Raw genomic sequence first — 22,050 nt, forward strand, 5'->3', positions numbered from 1 at the left:
TGGTAAATCCTGCAATAAAGTCATTAAATTGGACACAGTAACCAGAGTGGAGAATGATCTTCCAAGCTTAAATTGTAGCATATGTCCACATTTTATAAAAGAATATCAGAATATTCTGATATGAAAAATTGAACATCCATGCAACAAAAACAAAACAAAACAAAATATTTGGGGATTTCCCTAATAGCAATCAACATTTCATTAGTAACCTGTGGCTGTTTAATTAGACTGAAATGACACAATATGAACACATCTTAAACAATTAGAGCACAATAATTAAGGATTTTTAAGATTGATGCAGATATTTTCATCCGTATATCCATTTTCTCCCACATATCCAATTCAGGATTGTGGTGGCGCTGGAACTTATCCCAGGGTAAAAGGCGTGGTAGACCCTGGACAGGTTGCCATTCTGTCGGCAGGCTAACTTAGACACACACAAAATCCACACAGAAAGGCACCAGTCAGGTGGTGGATTCAAATTCTTCTTCCTGTGAGGCAACAGTGCTAACGACTGTTCCACGGTGCTGCTCCAGTACTGATTTTATTTTTTCCCTTTCAGACACACGAAACATTGGTTAGTAAGGAGTTATTTAAGAGTTCTTACTGGGGAAAATATGACAATGGAGTTCAAAAATGAACTTACAACAAGTCATGAATTACTTGTTTACGCTCTAAACATTAACACTAATTACAGTTGCAGAGTGCCCTCTGTTGGACAAACTATGTAATATCAACACTCCTAACATGGTTGAAGGGTGTTTCTCATATCTATTCCTTATTTCTTAAATTTATCAGTCATTTTAATGCAAATATATCGAAAATATTGTCTTATTTTCTGGGGGAGCCCAGAGATCAATTAACAGACGTCCATAAGCAGCGGTGAGGTCAACAACTACGCTACTTCGTGATTTCATTTCAATATGCTTTTTGTTATTTTTGTGATTAAGAGAGCCCCATGCAGCTTAATTTATAAACTGTGCATTTAATACGTAGAAAGCAAAGAGAGAATCTCACTACTCTGAAATGATTAGATGGGATTTTAAACAGGATACTCAGATGACTAAGTCAGCCTTAAAAGAAGCTTTTTGGGATCATTGCCATTAATTTTGCTAATGCACACTCATAAGGCTGTGGTTATGTTCATATGTCAGCTGCTGAGACAATGAGGATTGACTGCATGACTAACTATCAAAGTGAAACCATGTAATGAGTTAGCCAGCCAGCTAGACTCTACGGGCTCTTAATTCACCCTGACATCCCATCAAAAGTTAACTGCATTCAGACTTCATAGACTGCCCTCTACAACCCCAGGGCTCCATCAGCCATGGCTGCTTGGGACTGTGTCAAGCAGGCGCAGATGTGCTCAGCTTTGAATATTTCTTAGGTGTAGAGTGCGAGGGAGGATAAAAAGAGAGAGAGAATGATGGATTGAGAGACAGTGGAAAAAAAAAAGTTGGACGGAGACTTAAAGTAAAAATCCGAAAGACAGACACAATGAGTCAGTGAGACAGAGCTGGAAAGAAAAAGACAGACCGAACTGACCCACTTTGCAAATACATATGAGCTAAATATAACTGCTTTTCACTTTGGCTTGCTGTGATGCTGCTTTATGCCTGTATCCCAGGCATAAAGCTGTTAGCATGCTCTGCTTCAAAGGCAGACAGTAAAAGGGTGAAAAAATAGAGTGTCTTAATTTAGAACTGAGTAACAACTATTAATATTTAGTGAAACTCAAACTTCCTCCATTTGCCCAAAACAACAGAAACTATTACATATTAATATCAAAAGTTTTTGACTCAAATCTCATCAGTTACCAGGTACGGTATACAAGACATGCTTTGAACCTTTCACTTGTTTTATTTGAAGAAGTTTGAAGCTGCTTTACCAATATAGCAATCCTAGACACCGTATGTTTATATGTGTAATATATTTCAATATCAACTAGCTTTTACTGCCTTAAGATACACATAGTGCTTACAATGCAGAGTCATGATTCGGTATCACAGTGTCACTTCAAAAAGCAGAATTCATATTGAGACACAAACTGTTTACATTCTTCTGCTTTAAGGAGCAACCGGCTGATTAAACAGCCATCGGGCATGATGTGACCAATGCAATTTCTCCATTAGTTCCAGTCATATTCGATCAAGCCATGGTTGGTCAACCAACATGGTAATGAAAGAAACCCAACACTACAGCTCTGTGTGGCCATATGTTAACTTGACAGAATGACTGTATGTAGGCCTCACGCGACACTCATACAGTTTACTATGCAGATATTAAAGACAACCCAAGAAACAAAACTAGATAGAAGATTTAAATACTGGAAAGGCGCTTGAAGAGAAAAAGTCTGTCCTTCTGATTCTATGGTACAACACCACCTCTACCCACCTTTGCCAAACACTTTGACAGCCTGATGTTCATATCCACTTCCCTGGAGCCTATCCCAGCTGGGCACAACCTGGACAGGTCGCCAGTCTGTCGCAGGGCTAACACATAGACAGGAGACAACCAGCCACACTCACATTCACTCCTGCTTTCACATCCATGGGCAATTTAGAGTTTCCAATTAACCTACTAACCCCACCAACTGCATGTCTTTGGACTGTGGGAGGACGCCATAGTACCCGGGGAGAACCCACGCAAACACGGGGAAAACATGCAAACTCCACACAGAGAGACCCCGGCCTGATGGTGGAATTGAACTCAGGACTTTCTTGCTATGAGGCAACAGTGCTAACCACTGGATTTTAGTCCTTTAATTGATAATTATAGGACATTATATCTAACCTATTTAAAAAAAAACTATTTGAATTTCCCACTGAAAGGCACATCTAAAAGTGCTCCCCTGATGTTTTCAGCAATGGAGTCTCTCTGAGCTCATTGTACCCCAGCACACTGCTGTTCTTCAACGGCCTGATTAAATTAGTAGTGTTCTAATTAGCTCTGTTGCCACCCCCCTGCAAAACACTTCAACTGAATTACAATTAACATTTTGTCCATTTTTGGCCTTCACTGTGGAGTACTGCTGTAAGTGGAGGATGCGTTTCTGTTACCATCTGCCTTTGCTCATATTGTTTAACAGAGTACTTCTGAAAGTACAACTACTAGAAAAGTTGCATTTTAAAAATGTAATTTTACAGTTATCCATCTTGTTATGGGCCATATTCACACACACTTCCTAACTGAACCAAAGCTCCTGTTTATTCCACGTTAAGAGAACTTTAAAGAATCAGCTTCACAGCACTAAAAACGCCACATAACGATTGTCTTCACCTGACAATGACTCTCCATCTGTGCCCACTATATCATCAGTGACACCCAAACTCTCAGATCAGCAGCTTCAATCAGTCAGCAGAATGGAGCGCAGATGACTTCATGGTCACCAGGGACTGAAGCTGACACAAAGCCAAGTTTTTGCACTTGACACACCGGGGTGCCAAATATTCACAAAAAGCAGAAAGGGCATCCTTTTGGAAAGAGACGAGAAGTGCACAAAGGGCCGGGAGCGCTTTGCAAGGATGAAATAAGCAAAGAATGACTGGGACATTCAGCAAAATTTGTCTCCTCCCCTGGGCTTAATTTCCCTGATGGTCACACTTCATAAAGGTCGATAAAGTTACTGTATACAGTAAATTTTGTTCTGCCCTGTTTTGCGGTACGGACAAGAACCCATGCAATCAGCCAGGTATTTTTACAATGCATTTTTAAGAAGGCCTTCACAGAGGTTAGACAGAAGCTATCTGCATAAAACAACATTATTGTCTTCATTAATTTGCATATTCATCACTTCTAAATGTGGAAAATTGATACTTTTTCTCCCTTTCATCGCTATAATTCTGAGAACAGAATTAGCATTTGGCTCATGATTCAAGTTGATTGAGCTGTACCATGAAGCATCCCGAGGCTACAGATGACACTTTAAACACAATGAGAGGGAAGTATTAATGCAGGTGTGATAGGAATAGAGATATGAATAGAACAAAAACTACAATTTGTAATGGTGCTTTTAAATTAGAGAGCTGGTTAATGGTTACATCATTTTTTTCAAATGCTAAGGATGTAGTTTTGTAGAACGAGTTTTATTATTCTTCAATCATCTGTACATACATTGTGTTAAACAATGTAGTTTGAAAAGTGACACTGGGCATGCAAATAATGTGAAAATTATTATTTTTTTAATGTATTTATTAAGTGCAATTAGGATATTTTGTTTTGGATCTATGGTACTGATGTACCCTTTAAACTTCTAAAGCAAATCAAGTTGTTCCTGCAACAAGAAACAATATTAACACACATCCTCATTTTCCTCATGAGATGCAGGCTTAATATCTTAACTAATATAGTATTTCTACCAAGTGAAAATAGGCTTATTTGTTATTAATATACTTAACTGAAAGATGCCAATTGTACCTTTTGATGTAAAGTGAGCCAAACAACACCTAGTTAATGTCAAACTCATGCTATGGAAGTCACCAGAATCAATATTTTCAATTTATATACTGTAGGCACAGTATGCTGCTCATGTACAAATGCTGCAGTTCTTCCAGAACTACCAGGGGCATCATATGTCTCCAAGTGTTTTAGTCTGCTGAAGAAAAGAAGACGAAAAAGAGGACACCCAGAAGCAGCTAGCGCAGCTGCTCTGACTATATGATATGAATAGCATAGTTGGGTATGGTACTTTGCGCTTCAGGTGGATAGCCAAGGGGTGATGTTCTCTGGCTTATTTCAGGCCAAGCGAGAGAATACTTCCAATTTAGCAAAGCACCTAAAAGATCAGCATACAAAACTTAATAAAGAATTCAAGGTGAATGAGTTTCAATTTAACATCAATTCAAAGTATTATCCTTCTTATGTTACCATTTTTTAGACAGATGGCCTTGTATTGTGAAATTCATTAAGTCCCTGTAGGCCAAATTGTTTGCAATGGTTTACATGAATTAGCGTTAATATTGGATATGCAAAATATAATGTTGACATTTCAAATAAACAGTCTGTCACCAACATTTAGGTACATGGAATATTCACTTTGTAGGAATAGAAAATTGTGTAATTTTGCTGGTACTGGCACCAACTACTACATTCCATGGTATCACAGCATCCCTAGCTCACACGTTAGTGTCAATTTGGTTTGGTTTGTTGTGCACCTCTTGATTTTGTAACATGGCCAGGTGGAAGACATGAGTGTGTCTATACTCAGTACAGGAGCTCAAAGATTCCCAGAGGACTGAGAGCAAGATGCTGCAATAGTCTTTAAACATGAGAAAAAAACTCTACAAGCACACCCAGTGTGAATTGCAACAACAGTAAGCCAAACTTTAGTCCACTTTCCCTACTTTTCTTTAGGTTGAATACGTCTACATATCTTGATTTGGCACACATTTTTACACCAGATACCCTTTCTGACATAACCCTCTGCATTTATGTCTCCCCCTGGTCTCAAACAAGGGGCTTTTAGATGTTAGCTGAATTTATCAACCACTACACTGCGGAGGTACTACCAAGAAATCAAAATAAGAAAATGCATTAAGAAAACATACCATATTTTATTAGTTTAACATTAAAGTCATTGCCTTTTTTTCTGTGTGTTTTTTTAATTGGTCCTTTTACTTGTACAGAACACGTTCTAGTAAAACTGAGGGAATATAAACTAGTGCTGCGGAAAAAGAAAGTGTCCAGACCAGACACACTTGGCCTTTCCTTCTCCTGGATTTCTTTCTCTCAAGCTGACAGTCAGAGACAGCAATGCAAGCTGAGCCAGCTAAAGCACTCAGACCAGGGACAGGTCCAATAGAATTGTAATGAATAACCCATTGACATTTGTTAGACAGACTCTTTCAGGTACTTGCCCTTTACATCAATCCATGGAAGTAGTGGAAATCTCTGCAAGTCTGTTAATGAGAAAGTCTCCTTTGTGCAAGTTGCTTGAGGGCATGTTTGTGCCTACCAATACTTTAATTTTCTATTTTTAATTTTGCTTATCTCTTATGCTAAACTCCAGGCAGCAGCACTTTAGTATGGTACATCAAACATGGCTGTAGACCTACCTAAAGGAGGACATTTGCACAACACTGCTCTCCCTCGACATTTGCTGCATCTTCTGTCATCTTAATCCTATTCCTGCTGAGTAAGGTTTGAAAGATCCTCGTCCGACGTAGTAGCTCCTTATTAAATTGACTAAGATGTAATCCCATTCCACTGACTCAAATAAACATGTTTATTCTCCTAATTCTATTCCTGGGCTAGATCCGGGGGAAGGATTTGAAATGAGTTTTCTGAATGGGTGCACAGACAGGCAGAGCAGGGCAGGGCAGATCAAGGAGGCTGGATGCATAGAGGCAAATAGAAAGAAGGGAAATGAACAACCTCAGCCACAGGGGTAAACACTACTGCAACTAGACTTGGGGTCCAGCTCTTGCTGCTTTCTATATGTGTGTACGTGCACACGTCCACATAATTCATGGTCCTGACACATGTTAGCCTTTTAGTAGCCTGCCTGGTTAAATTATAATGACGTTAGCACTGGAAAAATGTAGAGCCTCTGTCATGCTGATAATAACAATGAATGCTGGTGGCTGAATGATTAAGACGTTTACTATGTGGTGTTCTCACCCTGATTGTGCTACCGGATCGCTACCAGATATAATCAAATTCTGTAGGAGACACTGCTATGCTGTCCTATAAAAATTTAAATCTACCCAAGATTATCTTAAAACTGAGTTATCTTATAAAACAGTTTCAACATGGGGAAGTTGCAAGTGAGGGAATAAAACATCACCTAGCAGGTCTGAAGGGTTAATCAGATACACTGGAAAGTTATCACAGCTACACTGACTCGCTGCTCTGAACAGATGCTTGCAAACAACAGATTTTAAAAAATGCTGTAACATAAATAAACAAGCTAATCTACTTGAGCTTATTCGATTTAGTTGTGTTAGGGTCTGTGGAAAATGTTAAGCAAGATTTAATTTTCTTAACAACCCTGTTATTGTTTTGGTTTGCAAGAGGCCTCCTGCATTGGCGACCGCCTGTGCCAACACTTTCAGTTTGACACTATTCTATTTTTGGTCCCAACATGGCCTTAAGGCACCAATGTCTTCTATCAGAACTGCTGTTCAGAAGTGCTCACACCTTTCTGATGTGGGTGCGTGTGACCATTTCTGTAAAGTTCCCAAACCAACAGTCCAACATTAACACCCACACATCTAATCCCTCTGCTTCATACCCAAAGTGAGCCAGCATTTGAACTTCTCTCTCCGTGTCTCTTCTTTCATTTGAAACATAATTTCTGTCACATAAATAAATGAGTCAGACACTAATACACTATTATACTCATATTTTAAGAGTACTGCGTCCCTACCCTCCATACGATGGTTAGCTTCACACTCAGTCATTGTACCAGTACATTTATGATACAACCTTTAGTCAGCAGAACGCTAAAATAAATTTCCCCCATTAAGTCATGACTTTGTTTACATAAGCTGTTATGAAGCAAGGTCACTTGATGTCTCCATCTGTGCTAAGGGCCCCAGGGAAAATTATCTTAAGCTACGTCACTAAGGATCCTGTGTCAAGTTTCTGGAGTATAACCTCAGTGCCTATCAAATTAACTACGTGTCAGAATAGACATCCCAGAGATGCACTGATCAACCAGCCAGGTACCAGAATCTGACAATTTCCAGCAGTCTTGGCTCTGACCAGTGACCGGTCAGTTACCCTCATGTATGTCAGATGAGATGGTTGGTTTCATGCAATAGCAAGCAGTCATGCACATACTTACTGCCATGCTATAAGCAGCATGCATGACGGCTGTGGCCAGTACTCAGTCTGAGTGTAGAATACACAAAGTTTGCCAAAGTAAACCAAGGGGGAACCCTAAGTATGAAAATCTTCCTAAAAACAAACCTAAGCTGAACATGTCCAATTTGAAGAAGCTAACAAAGCCAAAGTGGCTAAAGCTAAAGCTATTCAGACGCAAAGCTAGCCAGCAGCTAGCAGCCTCAATATGAGCGAACGATCAAAGCGAAAAAGAGAAACGGGTCAATGTTTTGTTACCTAGTGAAGTTATACTGCAAAATGGAGTAAGTACCTGTGATTAGTTTTGTTATATGACTGCTGCATGCGCTTATTTTCTTAAGGTAAAATATATCAGCGGGTAAAGGTTCATCTTCAGTTAATTACAGTATATGTAGCTCTTTCCAGTAGCACAGCACTTTATATTTAGTTGCTTCACCGAGAGAAGATCCTAAAATTTTGCTAACAACATTTTGCATTGAGGAAATGTTGACTTTTGCTCGCATTCTGTTTTGTCAGTTAAAGGTCTATGAAAGAAAAATATGAATTGTTAAAAAGTTAAAACATCATCGGAAGATCACTCAGAAAAAAATTACTGGAAATTGGAATGGGACAAGAAAATTGCAATCAGTACACATGTACATCAATCTCCAAGTTGTTCTGAGCAATCAACACACCCTCACTTACTCAGCATCTAATATGTGTCACAGAGGGTATCAGAAACATGCTTGTGATGGTCAAATATATGACCATCTTCTTTCTCAGATTTCACTTTTTTCATCTAGACTGTAAAACAACACGCAGAGATTTTTTTATGCTAAAAAAAAAAAAAAAAGCAGTGCTTGTACAAGAAAACAGTGGCCCCTAAACAGATCATTTAAAAGGAGCCATAATCAAATTTCACACCATTTAAAGACCCTAATTAAACCTTCCTCTCGAGTGTAAACTAGACTATTTGCTGGCTTATCATTAAAGAGCATTGCAAACATTTGTGCTTCCTTTGTTATTTTGTGTAAACTGAGTCGGCTAAGCACAGCTAATCAAAAGTGCCTTTCAAAGTAAAGCTCAGTGGGGTCCTGGGGTGGCAGTCTCGAAAGCCCTCATTTCCCAAAGAGCTTTTTTGTCTTCTCATAGCTTATAAATTATTAAATATCTGACCTATATTCTCTGTCTTGGAAGGGTTGGTGGAGAACTGGAACAGAACACAGTGACACAGCAGAGTTGTTGTGATGTTTTTTCATCACATCTCAAATTAAAAGTGATGATGCTACCGCAAGCTTTGTCCCACCCGCGGGGACAGTTTAGCAATAACTGCAGAGAAAACAACGGTTTTAATTAGATCTGATCTAAAAAAAAATAAAAAAAGAGAGAGAGGCATTTTTAGCCAACTGTGGCAAATTTAGAAGTAGAGATCAGTGAGCATAAGAAACCAAAACAGGAAGGAGAAATAACAAAAGCAGGACATGCAATTTAATATACCTGCACTGTATGCAAACCTTACTTTTATTTTCTGTTTGATCGTTTAATACAGCGGTCCCCAACCCACGGTCCGTGAGTCGTTTGGTACTGGGCTGCGAGAGTTGAGGCTCGGGTGTCAAATTGATGGTTTTCAGGGGGTTTTATCGGTTTTTATCGTTATTTTTTTTTAAGCGTTTTTATTGTTAATTCGGTTTCCCTGGGTCTTTTCCTGTGTGTTATGAATCAATTTTATTTATTTTTTTGGTACTGGTACTGGTTTTGTTTTGTTGTATTTATCCACGACACCTTAAAAGCAGGTCCGTGAAAATATTGTCAGACATAAACCGGTCCATGGCCAAAAAAGGTTGGGGACCGCTGGTTTAATATATAAAATGCTCAAATAGAACCCTGACCAATATAACTTTTCTGTTTTAAAAATAACAAAACACAAAAAATCATGGAAAATCTCTTGTATTCAAAAAAAAAAAAAAAAAAAAAAAAAAAAAAAAGACAAATAGTCACTGATTAATTTTGCAACAATAAACTATTTCATTTGACAAGTAATTTGACTATAGAGAGCTTGGACTCAAAAAGGTTTTGTGCCCTTTGCTTAGCAAATATAACACAACAACAAATAAAAATATACTACGTCATAAAAACATCTACAAAGTCTTACTTAATTAAAAGTTTAGAATCACGAGGAGAAAACTGAGCTAAAAGCATCAAAATTAAAACTACTCAACTGCAAAAATACATCTTTGTGAGTGTTATTAAAAACAGGAAGTGGCGCTCGTTTATGTGTCCTTACAGATTAAACATTTAATAGTTAGTTATTATTCATCCCTGGCTCTGTTCCACAGCATGTTTTTTGTCCTGTCTCCCTCCCCCTCACTCCACGGCCACGCCTCTCTGGAGGATTCTTCCTGTTAAAAGGGAGTTTTTCCTCCCCTCTGTCGCCAAATGCTTGCTCATGTGATTGTTGAGTGTGCCTCTATTGTATTGAGCGAGTATTGTTGTGATTTGGTGCGATATAAATGACACTGAACTGAATTCAATTATAACTATAGAGTTGAAGTGTGTGCCTCTGTGGTTACTCACATAAATATGTGGGATGATTAATCAGGTAATCTAAGCAAATCTGCAGTCATGTTTTGATGTTGGACTGAATCTTTGCTTTACTGTCAGGTGTTGAACTATTTTACTTCTTTGGGCCTTGAAATAAAGTGTGAATTTAATTTTAGGATCATGCAATTCTAGATAACTGAAACATTACAAGACACTCTAACCAAACCCCGAAGCTGTAGCCCACTCAGGTATCACAAACCCAAAGCCTCCTAAGTTCAATGTAAGATCCTTTTTCTATGTCTTTAATGTGAAAAATACAGCTGTCAGATGAAAGTAAACATGTCCCTCTTAAATTTAAGGAAAAAGTGAATCAGTAAGAGAATACCATATTACTTTCTTCTATTCTGAGTCACAGTATTTCTGTAGCATCAGTACATTTTACCTTCAGCATAAGGCTCCGCAGGATGTTTCTGACAGGTTTGGAAAAGTTTGTGCGAGCTTGGTTTGTGTGTGCGTGTGATTTTCTTTCAGATTGTGGCTGTTGCAGCTTCAGTGAATAGGGACGTGACTCATAATTCATCTATGTGAGTGACACAAGTAAATGAATCATGTTCAAATGCAAAGAGTTATTCCATAGCTGCATGAACTGCTCAAGCTTTAAGTGGTGACATTTTGTTAGACTATCTCCTATAGAGGTGCCAATCCTGTAAGATTATTTTGGGAGCATTAAATCATTTGATGGGAAAAATGAAGTGATGTCATGACTTTTAGCTGTGGTGTGGCTGAGGACGTGATGCTATTGCTACTTGAAGAAATGGATGAAACTGGACAACAGACAAACTACACAGCTTTGGAACAAAGAGTGCATCTGCAGACAGCCTTGCTCTTACAGCTTTGAATGATGAATCTCAAGAGGTGCATGAATGAAACTATACAGGGGAATATTCTGGAAGGTTGTATCTAAGATGCTTTGAAACAGATGACGTCTCTATACCTGTTGTTCAGCTATCTGCCCTATTAAGATGCAATATCATCGGAGCAGTAAAGACAACTTCGTGGCTGCAACATATTTCTCGACTGGGGGCCAAACACCAGCGACAGAGCTTGAGAAGGTTTAAAGCGGCCTTGAACCTTACAATAGGTTTAACCAATGAGGGGAGAAGTACGATCAACAGCTCTAGAGGCAAGCACAAATGCTTCACTAAACTCTTAAACAGGACCTTAACATTAGAGAAAATGAAGGGAACAGCAGTCAGACAGCATTTATCTCATCTCGCTGTTTAATCTGTGCTATCAATGCCACTAAACATACATCCTGGACAAAAAAAAACAAAAACCCGTATCCTCACTAAGATAACTTAAACCAAAGAAAACAGGAGAGACGGGTTCAGGTCAGACAACACACAGACATGGCTGTGCACACAAACGTCCCACATAAAAAACCTGATCTTGGCTATGCAAGCGCTTCGAAATGTCATACCAAACATACCTGCGTGGGGAAATACACAAACAAAGGACTGGAGAAGCCCTCTCAAGCGAGAGAGCTGGTTGCACTCAATGCGTTTAAAGCATGCCTCTGACATACCTCTCATTGGATTCTGGATCCACAGGATGCCTCCGATAAGGTGAGGAGACTGGCCAAGCATTGTGACTCACTGACTGCCACTTCCCTCACCTCAAACGTCCGGAGCGAGCACCTTAACTAACTGTGTATTGACACTCACGGGGAGAGGCAGGTGACCACCCCTGTCCACATGCCACACCACCTGCTGACAGGCGAGCAGCCTCTAAGAGACTGTTCTTGTGGAACAGGTTGAGCGCTCACACGGCGCGCTGTTGCATCACGAAAAAGACCCGTGAATAAATCCTAGCAGAGATGGGTTTATCTTAATGTTCTCTCATAAAAGTGATTCAGGATCCTCCAGAGAAAATGCCGAGGCGACCGTGTAAAAGGACTTCGGCGATCCTCGGTCGCAGACCTGTTAACCGGGGCTCCAATCGCAGAGCAACGTCGAGGCGCACAGGCAGCCACAATGTAAATACAGAAAGAGGCTGCGCGTTAACACGAGGCTTTATGGTGTGTGATCATGGATCAGCACTCTGAATACCAGCCGTACATTGATTCAATTGTACAGCGTAATAATAGGCTCGGAGAAGATGACCAAAACGGCGCATCTAACGCTGACAGACCAGAGGCTACAACATCACCCAATCACAGCCTTTCACAGCTGACCTGACTGTGTCTTGGCTGAATCGTGTAAATCCTTTCATATGATAACTATACTATTGTATGCAATATTAGAAAGGACACAAAAAGCCTGACACACCGGTGTGGACAGCGCATTGTGAGGCGCCTTACCTTCCACGGCCATGGTGCTACTCCACAGATTTGGGCATCACTCGCAAAGGGGAGCAGACGAAATGTAAAAGTCAACGCTCGCTCATTGTACCTTGTTTGGTGTGTTATCACCACTTTGCTGCGGGCAAGCCGGAGCGCACAGCTGCTGCCGCGCCTTAAAGGATTCTGGGAAGTGTAGGCTCAGCGCTTACTGGAAGGAAGAGGAAGTTTCCTGGGTTTTGCAGAGAAAGCAGTTTTAGCCGTAGCTGGAAACAGCGAGGCAAATGTCTGTGTACGCAGCACATTTCAACGCAATTAAATCAAAGTCTGCAGGACAGAACACACACACACACACACACACACACACACACACACGCGTAAAAAATAAAATAAAATAAAAAATTAGCTTAAATATTATGTGAGAGAAAGCACGCCCACTGGATCTAGATTTTAAGCTTGGTACAATTACACAATGGAAGCCAGGAGCTGACATATAAGATAAATCCTGTTGTCTACGCAGGAGAAATAATTTGCTTCCTCCTTTTAACTAATCAGGTCTTCGGTCAGTAGTTTATGAGCCAAATGTTTGAACACAACCCCACCACTTTGTTACTGTAGCAGCTAGAGACCAATCAAGAGTTAATTTCACTGATAGTTACATTGTAGCTCTCTGTCTGTCTTACTGGATCCTGATAGAACACTGGAGCTTTCACACACTGGGGCCTGATGACTGGATGTGGCACCTCCTTTGTCACCTTCCAAATCTGTTTCAAGTCCATTGTTACATCAGATGCTTTTGTTGTTGTTGTTGTTATTATTATTATTATTATTATTATTATTATTATTATTATTATAGCCTAAGCTCAATCTGTCACTATCCAGGTGGTCTGTGCTGTCACCATATCTCTTGAGTGAATGATATATCTATGACAGATTTTAGATTGACATGCTAGACAGTGCTTGACCAACATCATCAAAGCACCAAATTAGAGATCTTAGAAATTAATATAAACCCTACACTGCCTACAGTGACTACAGTCCAGTGATCACAACAGTCATCACAAAACTAAAGAAACCCTTTTTAATCAGAGTATAGCATCAAGTCAGTCAAATTTTTGGGATACTGATCTAGTCACTTAGGTAGCAGAGGGGGTTGTTAATCAGGTTCAGCTACTACTAACAGGTGGATTATTGAGACAACAATGCAGGTACAGGCCACCAGACATAGTAGTGGTGGACAAGCAGAGGAAGATGGCCGTAGTGATTGATGTAGCTATACCAAGTGATCGCAATATTAAGAAGAAGGAACATAAGAAACTTGAGAAATAACAAGGGCTGAGAAAGGAGCTGGAGAAGATGTGGAGGTGAAGGAAACAGTGGTCCTCATGGTAACTGGAGCCAAGCTCGAAGGATAAAGACAGCCTCGTGGGAGAGTGGGGAATTAATATATATTTTACTGTTACTAGTACTAATTACGACAGTACAAGCATTTTCCAGAGAATTATGTCTTCATTACTTAGGAATGCTGCTCCCCTGTTGAGCTACTTCTTGTAGCGACACAATATTATACGTCTTAAACACAAGATGGCGCCAGAGCCTTTGCAACGTCAGTTTTCATTCAATAAATCCAGACTTTCATTCAATATAATCTGACTTTCATCAAATATATTCGAGTTTCATTCAGTATATTCAGATTTCTATTTTAACTGAATATTTTCCTGTTCGCTTAGTCTTCAGCCAGGCTGTGTCCCATAATGTGTCTCGCGGCTCTACTCTAGTAAAAGTGGAACGTTTTGTTCAAAGAAGATCTATGCATCATTAAGTAGATGTTTATTGCTTTCTTATTTAAAGATACAGGAATTCAACTCCATCAAGCCAGCATATTAAATCGACTAATTTCCAGTTTACACGTAGTTGTATTTTTGTTGGATACAATACGATTCCCGTGTCGTGTGGTGGACGGTGAATAATGGCATTAAAAGTACACAGTGAGTAATAGAAAGATGACAGATTGTCAAAAGAAAACAATTACAGTTATCAACACCCGTTTTCTCGATCACTGATGAGTGCAATTAGGCAAAAGCAGTAGGTTAACTACTTTATAAGGATAAGAGGAAAAAATTGTAATTATAACTTATTTTCATGTAGATACTTTATCATTTTAGATACTAATGAAAATACCCCTAAAGAATTTTGTGCAAAGTGCAATTCCTGCCTTTAGTTTTTGTCCAAAAACTGAACAGATGATGACAGTCAACCCCTCTGCTACGGTCCTCAGTGTGCAGTGTTGTTGTAGTTTGGATCAAAAACAGCCATAGTGGAACTGAATGCTGATAAATAAATGAGACACAGACAAAGACAATGTAAGATAATTGCTGGTGGTTAATATGCTGCATTCTCATGACCAATAGATCAATAGACCTATCTCTTTTGTGCTAATTTTGAATGAAAGCAGTGTTAATACCACAAGATTAGATTTTATTTTATTTTTTTATATTCACCCTATGATGTGGCCACTGTAGGTTTCCCAGACCCGTACAGCTGTGATCCTATCTTCTTCAGTGATAGCAAATTAGGTGCCACCTCCTGACCCGACAGAAGGGGAGAAAGAGTACTGAGGCTGGACTGCAAGGAGGAGAAAACAGACGTCATGAGGCAGCTGAATCTGTTTGACAGCGATGAAGCAGATCATACTTTGTGAACACAGTGCACAATTTATTATTATTGCTTGTCACTTAATTGTAAATCCCTAAAATGCTTTAAAAACACACAATTGAATGCTGAAATATCAGATACACCTCATAGCCACTTACAGGAAGCTGAAGCAGAAGCCACAAGAAGCGCAACGACAACAACGACAAGCATTCTGTGAACATGAACACAAAGAACTATTTAATTATTTAAGAATTATTTAAAATTGGTGTTGATTGTAATTATAGTAAAAATGGTCTCACCTGTCTGCTTGGTTGTTTAGGTCAAAAAGATGAAGACGCGAATACTGAAACGTGCGTCTAAGTTTAGGCAAAACTGTGCAGCTACACTCTCCAGTTTACAGCAAGATGCAGCCTGGTTCATTTATACTCCCTTTAGTGCTTCAACATACAAATGATGGGCGGTATTTTCTGTTACAGCATGTTTGCATGCATGTAATGTGTTCACATTGAACACCTGCAGACTTCACAGTTGATTTCACTTTTTGACTAAAGTTACCGTAAGTACAGATATATAAGCAGGAAACAGATACATTTTAGTCTCCGATACGATATTATCAAACCATCCCTAGGTGCTGCTCGGCAGTGATATTGCGTGCTACCTTCAAAATTATATGCAGATTTGTCCTAATTAGTTAAATGGACTGATTCTTATAGCTGCTTGGATTCTACTAGCAAAGTTTGAAACTTTACAAAATCGCTCCATGAAATCTGTTAAGAAAACGTCCTTGAAAGCAGTCCTTGAGTGGGATTTAAGTCTGTATGTGAGTTTCAAGAAGGCTGTGTGAGTGCACTATCTAGTTTACAGTAAGAAACTGGCTACCATGTGTACATTTGTAGTGCCTCACATTTGAATTTGGAGATAAAAGTTTTCACTGGTCTGTTGCATAAGTATATGCAGTAGCTGGCATTCAAATTTATAAAGTATGTCAGCTAGGCATGTTTCTCATTGTTAGCATGTTAGTAATCTGAGCATGACTGAAAATCCTGCAGAACCAGATTATTAGTTGTTCTTGATTTTACTAACCACTACTTTACTTAACCACCACTCGGCCTTGTTTGGCAGTGATATTGTCTGAAACCTCCAAAAGCTTGTGCAGACTTTTCCTATTCACTTGGGGTTCAGCCACTCTGCAATGAACTAATGGATATCTGGTTAAGAACGCTTCCTTGAAAACAGTTACTATTTAGAATTTTAAAGAATATCATTTTAGTTAAAGAGCTTTACATAATGGGAGTTTATGTTATCAGCTCTTACATGGTGTCTCATGGTGATCCTGTGTTCTTGACAGACATGTCAGGGTGTTCATACAGTTCCAGTCAGAATACAATGTTCTATTTGATAGAAAGGAAAGCCAATCTGCACGTTTTTTTTTTAATCATACAAGGAAGAGGAAGACATGGAGCCCGAGCAAAGACTAAAATAAAACCTGAAAGAGGACTATATCACCTTAGCAGCCGTCGATCACTATTGCACATTTTATTTGTTCATTTTTTGTGCTACTTTGTCATCCATCATTGTTTCTTGTGGTTTTTGGTTCATTTACTATTTATGAACATATTTAAATTTAACTTTTACAACAGAATGGAAAGGTGTAATCGACTTTTTCTGATGAGAGTAGCAAAAGGGCATGTCTGCCTTCTCAAACCTAGATTAGAGAATGTTGACATTAAAAAAATGTAACTACAGCGTTACAGTCGGAATCAACCATAACACTAATAAGCAACTGTGTAGTAAAAATACTTTGTTTGGACACTTTTGTGATAAAACTGATCAAAAAGATCTACAAAAAATTGGACCTGGCTGATGTTTCAGTTCATCATTTAACCATATGCAGCTTAACCCATTTCACACTCACCACTCACCACGATATTAGTCTCGTTTATAGCAGGCAACTAAGAGGTGCTACTACACTCAAAAAAAATAATTAATTGGATGAACGTAATTTTATCTTGCCACTTATATTCCATCTAAACAAATCATGTTATATTAATCCATCTTGGTTGTGTTGTGTCAACACGATATATGTGTGTAGGTTTAACATAATATTAACATTAGCATTCAGTTAATTTGATTTTTGTTCAATCAACATGTTTGTACCACGGTAGTCTAATTAAATTTATTTAAATCCATCTTATATTGTTTAAACACTTCAAAAGTCAGTCTTGTTACATGAACTAGTAAAATATTTGTTTGTTACACCAATGATAATCTTGTTGAATGAATGAAATGTAACTTATGTCTGTAGTACATGTTGTATTCATATTAAGTAATGTTATGAAATAGGGTGGTTGTTACATGCATAAGATCCAGACTTGTAATTTGAACTAAATAATTCCATGTTTCTATGGTGAACGTAATTAAATCATGTAGCATCCAAATGAAATTCAGCAACTTAATTTGTTCTTGTTGAGATGACATGATACAATCCAGTAAGAGTGGCTGGATCCAGGCAACTAACCACTCTTACTAGATTGTATGATGTCATCTCAACAAGAGATGGTTTACCTGGTAACATTACCTGCCTAAGCGAGAGGGAGGGTGGTGGGGCTTCTTATGTGTGTGTCTTTTGTGTGCATCACCTGTGCGATGGAGGGAGACTGCAAAAGGAAAGTGCACAGTCTGTCTCTGAGAGAGTTGCTTGTAATCCTCAGACCCTGCTCAGTCTGTAAATTGCTTGCTGATGAAGCTGAATGTTCACTGCAGCCCAAAATGACCCTCAGGCAATCAGACAATGTCCAGGTGCTCCCGGAGGCCAGTCCAGCCCTCAGCTTAGTAAGTGATTAACTGGTAAACATATCCAAGCATTTATTTTTATCATTTCTTTTTTATTTTTAATCCCATGACAAAAAGCATCACAAAACACAGAATACGGCAAGCCATCATAGGCTACTGTATGATTAGGAATCCAGCTTATAACTATAATTTCGTTCATTTCAGCACTTTAATTTTGACTTATTCACACTTTACTGCTGTGCACTCCTGTAAATCCACTGACAGTTGAAGCGATTAACACTGATTATCCTGTTCTAATGTGATCTTGTACCAGCACATCCTCTAATAGTAAGAGTACACTACAGCAAAAGCACCTCGAGCAACACACTAAAAGAGGACAAAGTGCTCACCAGGCCTCAGAACTCCCCAGATTGTAGAATGATCCCAAGCAACAGCCTGATCAAAGTAGACCCTTTGCTGCAACCCACAGGAGGTTTTCTGCCATGTCTTAGTGCAAAAAACCCACAGGGCAGCCACAGCTGTCTTGTGGAAATGACTTAAAGACTATTAGCTGTCACTGAGGACCTACACAGTATTGGCCAGGTGGTTTTCATGAAGTGGATTTCTCCAATTTAATGAGTTTTCCCATTTTCCCTTGCAGTCTTGGTCAACCTTCGATACCATTTCAAAGAGCTGTGGTCTAAAAGGCCACAGTGTTTTAAAGTACTGTGGCGTTCCACTGCATTGTGTCTGGTGTAGCGCAATGAAAGCTGAGCTGCATGTATTCAGGCAGCGAAACCCAACCCATGTTTGACTTAGTGTACAGAATACTGCAAAGCTGCTGATTATTTGGTACGTTAACACATGCTCAAGTATCTCATTAACATAAACCATGAAGTGAAAAAGAGACACTTGTGATAATCTGCAAGCTACTCTGAATGGATTTTAAGGAACCAAAACCCCAACACTTTATCTCTTCAGCGCTTGTGATTTAAAGCTTTTAAGTCTCTGCAGATTTCTCAAAACACTGAGTAAGACAGCTACAGCTCAAACACTGACAGAAAGAGTCGTCAACTATCTACCAAAATAGCAGCAAAAGTATTCTTTGGATAATCCGTAGAGAGACACATCCGCCGAGCTCAGCTTGTATCCTTTTGATATTGTTCTGCAAGTGTCCACCGAGTAGTCCTGGGTCAAACTGCATTTTAAATCCTCCTCTTAGCGCTGTCTGACAATGACGGGGGTTATTTCAGGTTCAAATTCCAGTGTGCAAGCAAAGAAGCTGTAAGAGGATTTCAAGAACAACTTTGACCCAGGTGTTAATATCACACCAGAAGAGTAATAATAACTCCATCATCCTGGCCTTGCCACAGCATCTCGCCCTCAAACTCCACTTTCCCATGTTTCCTGGCTCTCATCAGAATCCCCACCACCTTGTCAGAGATCCGAACGTATCTGTCAAACAGTTCTCCAAATGTGACCCGGGTCTTTCCATCTGGGTCCGGATCGGCCATAGTCCTGATCACATAGCACATGTCGTCTATTTCACGGTGGATATGTTTCTCCGCACGTTTGGCCCTTTCTGCCGTCTTACTACCCTCCTTTGGACGTCCGTAGCCCTCCTGACCTTTCTGGAGGCGGAGGGACATGGAATAGTCATAATCAAAGTATTCACTGAAGGGGTTGAGTTTCTGATTAACTGTGTGCTCAGAGGCCCAATTCTGCCAGCGGCTCTTGAGATTTCCCACGGTGCTGTATTTCTTGGACAACGTGTTGATCTTGTTGGCATCCTCAGCTTCTTTTTTGTAGCTGTGAAGCATGTCAAGTGACACAACAAGTCAATACAAAATGAACAAGACACTCAGTACTGTTTTTTATTGTTATATTGGTTATCATTTCTGCTTCTCTCTTGGCCAGATATGATTTGAAAAAGAAAGGTGTAATCTTAATGAGAACGTTACCTGTATAACTAAACAGTGTTTCAGTAATCAACAGAAAGAACTTGTGGTTTTACTTGCTTTTAAATGTAATTGTTGGAGACAAAAATGATAAATGTGTGCAAGTTTTTGTGTGGTGTAATGAAAACATCCAGTCTGTCAGCTCAATTCTCTATTTCTTAAATATTGAAAAGAAGTAAAGAGAGTTTGAGTTTTTGAAATTTGTTGGATAGAAGTTGATTTGGTGAACATTTTATACTCCCCTTTAACATTTTCTTTTTGAAAACTTAACTCTGAATGCAAAATGAAGCCTAGTGACACTACTTACATTGGAACTGAGGATCTTTTTATTCCCACTGCTGTCTCAGAGTCTTCTTCACAGTTGTTTTCCTCTGCTTCTTCTGAAAAGCTTGTTCTGCATGTTTTATCTACTTCCAGTCCCTCTACATCTGCCTCGAGGGGCCCACTGTCCTCTTTACGCCCACAGGTGAATCCCTCTCTTGGATCTCCTCCTTCTTTAACAAGCTTCTGCTCATTCTCCACCTGCTTCCAGCTTTTTGTCAGCGATGACACCATGTTGGAGCACTTCCTCCGACGGGTGGGCGAGTTTTTCTTCTTTAGCAGTCTGTCAATCTCCTCATCTGATGGGAGATGCTCCCTCTTGATTTTTTCTGTCAGGAGCCCAATACCTGCACTCTTCTCCTGAGCGCTGCTGGTCACTGTCTTCACCACTTGCTTTGTCTTGATAAAAGACGCCACTGGTGGCTCATCCGATGTCTTAACCTCACCAGTCTTTGATGTCATTGTTTGTGGAGCTGCGAGACCTTTAGAAGCTTCTATTTGCTGCGTTTGAACAGGTTGAGGCTTCTTGGGAACCCACTTCTTTTTGGGTTCCTCTGGTCCACCCAGTGAAGACGGAGCCCAGCCGCTTGGCTCGCTGGCCTGCTTGTTCTCATTCTCTGTCACCCATTGCTGCCAGCTGCTTGCCAGGTTGCACACCATGCTAATAGTGCGGAGCTTCTTGATGTTCTTGTTGCTGAATGGTTTCCTTTGGGAAGCTTGGCCATTGTGTTTGTCTGACATAATTGTCTCTATTAGTCTGTAAATACAGGCACAATTAATCCTCACAAGTAAGCTGTAAGATTTGCTAAAATGAACTCATATCCTCTGCCTGACTCGCTGTACCTTTGTTGCCTCCGTTTCCCTGCTCCCACACACAGCTCCAAACTGGGGAGCGTAAACCCTAATGGTGGAAAGTATTCGAGTCATCCCAGGCTACCAACGTGATCGTCTTTCTCTGACACTGGTCACCCCCATGCACTCATGTTTCATCACAGATTAAGGCACTTGTAACTAGAGGTGAACAGGGCAGTAGACCAGACGTTTCTGAATTAGAACAAGTGCAAAACAGAATGACAAAAAACTTACCATTTTATATGCATTCAACATGTTCAGCTTCATAGATATTAATGATGATGATGTATACTGGGAGATATCTGCAACCATTACACAATATTCTACTTCGCTTTGCTAGCTTTTGCTAACCTTTTGGTTAAAGTACTTGTGACTCTTGATAAAAAGTATAAACCTGTCTTACAAAGTCTTACAAAGAATACGTTGAACTCATAAGCAGTTAAACCCACTTTTAATGGTATCATCTTTACTGCCACAAGCTGACATTTTTGGTGTAACACAAGGTTATGGTGGCTAATGTTAGCCAGTGTTATGAAACTTTAGAGTTGCTGAGCCCATTTGCTGATTTCCTTGCTACTATAAAGCTTTCCGTTTTACCCTTTAACTGTCTGAATATATTTTGTGGTCAAGGGGCTGCAGTATTCACTGCATATAGTGGGGCTTTAAGGGAACGTTTCAGATTAACCCTCTGAAGACAACAGTGATGCATGAAGTAAGAAGGAAAGAAATGTAACAGTACATTAGCATAATGACTGAAACTAGCACCACTGAAGGAACAATGGGCTGGGAGGTCAGTTCCTTCGTCATAATTATACAAATTCTCATGACCAT

The 22,050-nt window shown here is 39.6% G+C and overlaps 2 protein-coding genes across 3 annotated transcripts in view; both read right to left on the reverse strand.

Moving 5' to 3' along the window:
- samd12 (sterile alpha motif domain containing 12) overlaps positions 1-12,859 on the reverse strand; it is a 129,940-nt gene extending 117,081 nt beyond the window's left edge. The window contains exon 1 of one of the 2 annotated variants that reach the window (XM_084920053.1): positions 12,683-12,859. In XM_084920053.1, coding sequence (XP_084776179.1) covers positions 12,683-12,695 — 13 coding nt within the window. In that variant the 5' untranslated portion in view covers positions 12,696-12,859. Of the gene's footprint in view, positions 1-11,908; positions 12,521-12,682 lie in introns of those variants that run through there. The other variant, XM_084920052.1, reaches the window with a different exon arrangement.
- A 5,372-nt stretch (positions 12,860-18,231) lies between these two features.
- Positions 18,232-21,224, reverse strand: abrab (actin binding Rho activating protein b). Its single transcript, XM_084919878.1, has 2 exons — positions 20,354-21,224; positions 18,232-19,897 (listed from the first exon to the last, which is right to left on the reverse strand). Exons 1-2 carry the CDS (start codon positions 21,106-21,108, stop codon positions 19,414-19,416), a joined length of 1,239 nt encoding a protein of 412 aa, XP_084776004.1. The 5' UTR covers positions 21,109-21,224; the 3' UTR covers positions 18,232-19,413.
- Positions 21,225-22,050: the final 826 nt, after the last annotated feature.

Source organism: Perissodus microlepis, chromosome 22, assembly GCF_051167445.1.
Source record: "Perissodus microlepis isolate ML-2025 ecotype Zambia chromosome 22, ASM5116744v1, whole genome shotgun sequence".
Taxonomy (NCBI): domain Eukaryota; kingdom Metazoa; phylum Chordata; class Actinopteri; order Cichliformes; family Cichlidae; genus Perissodus; species Perissodus microlepis.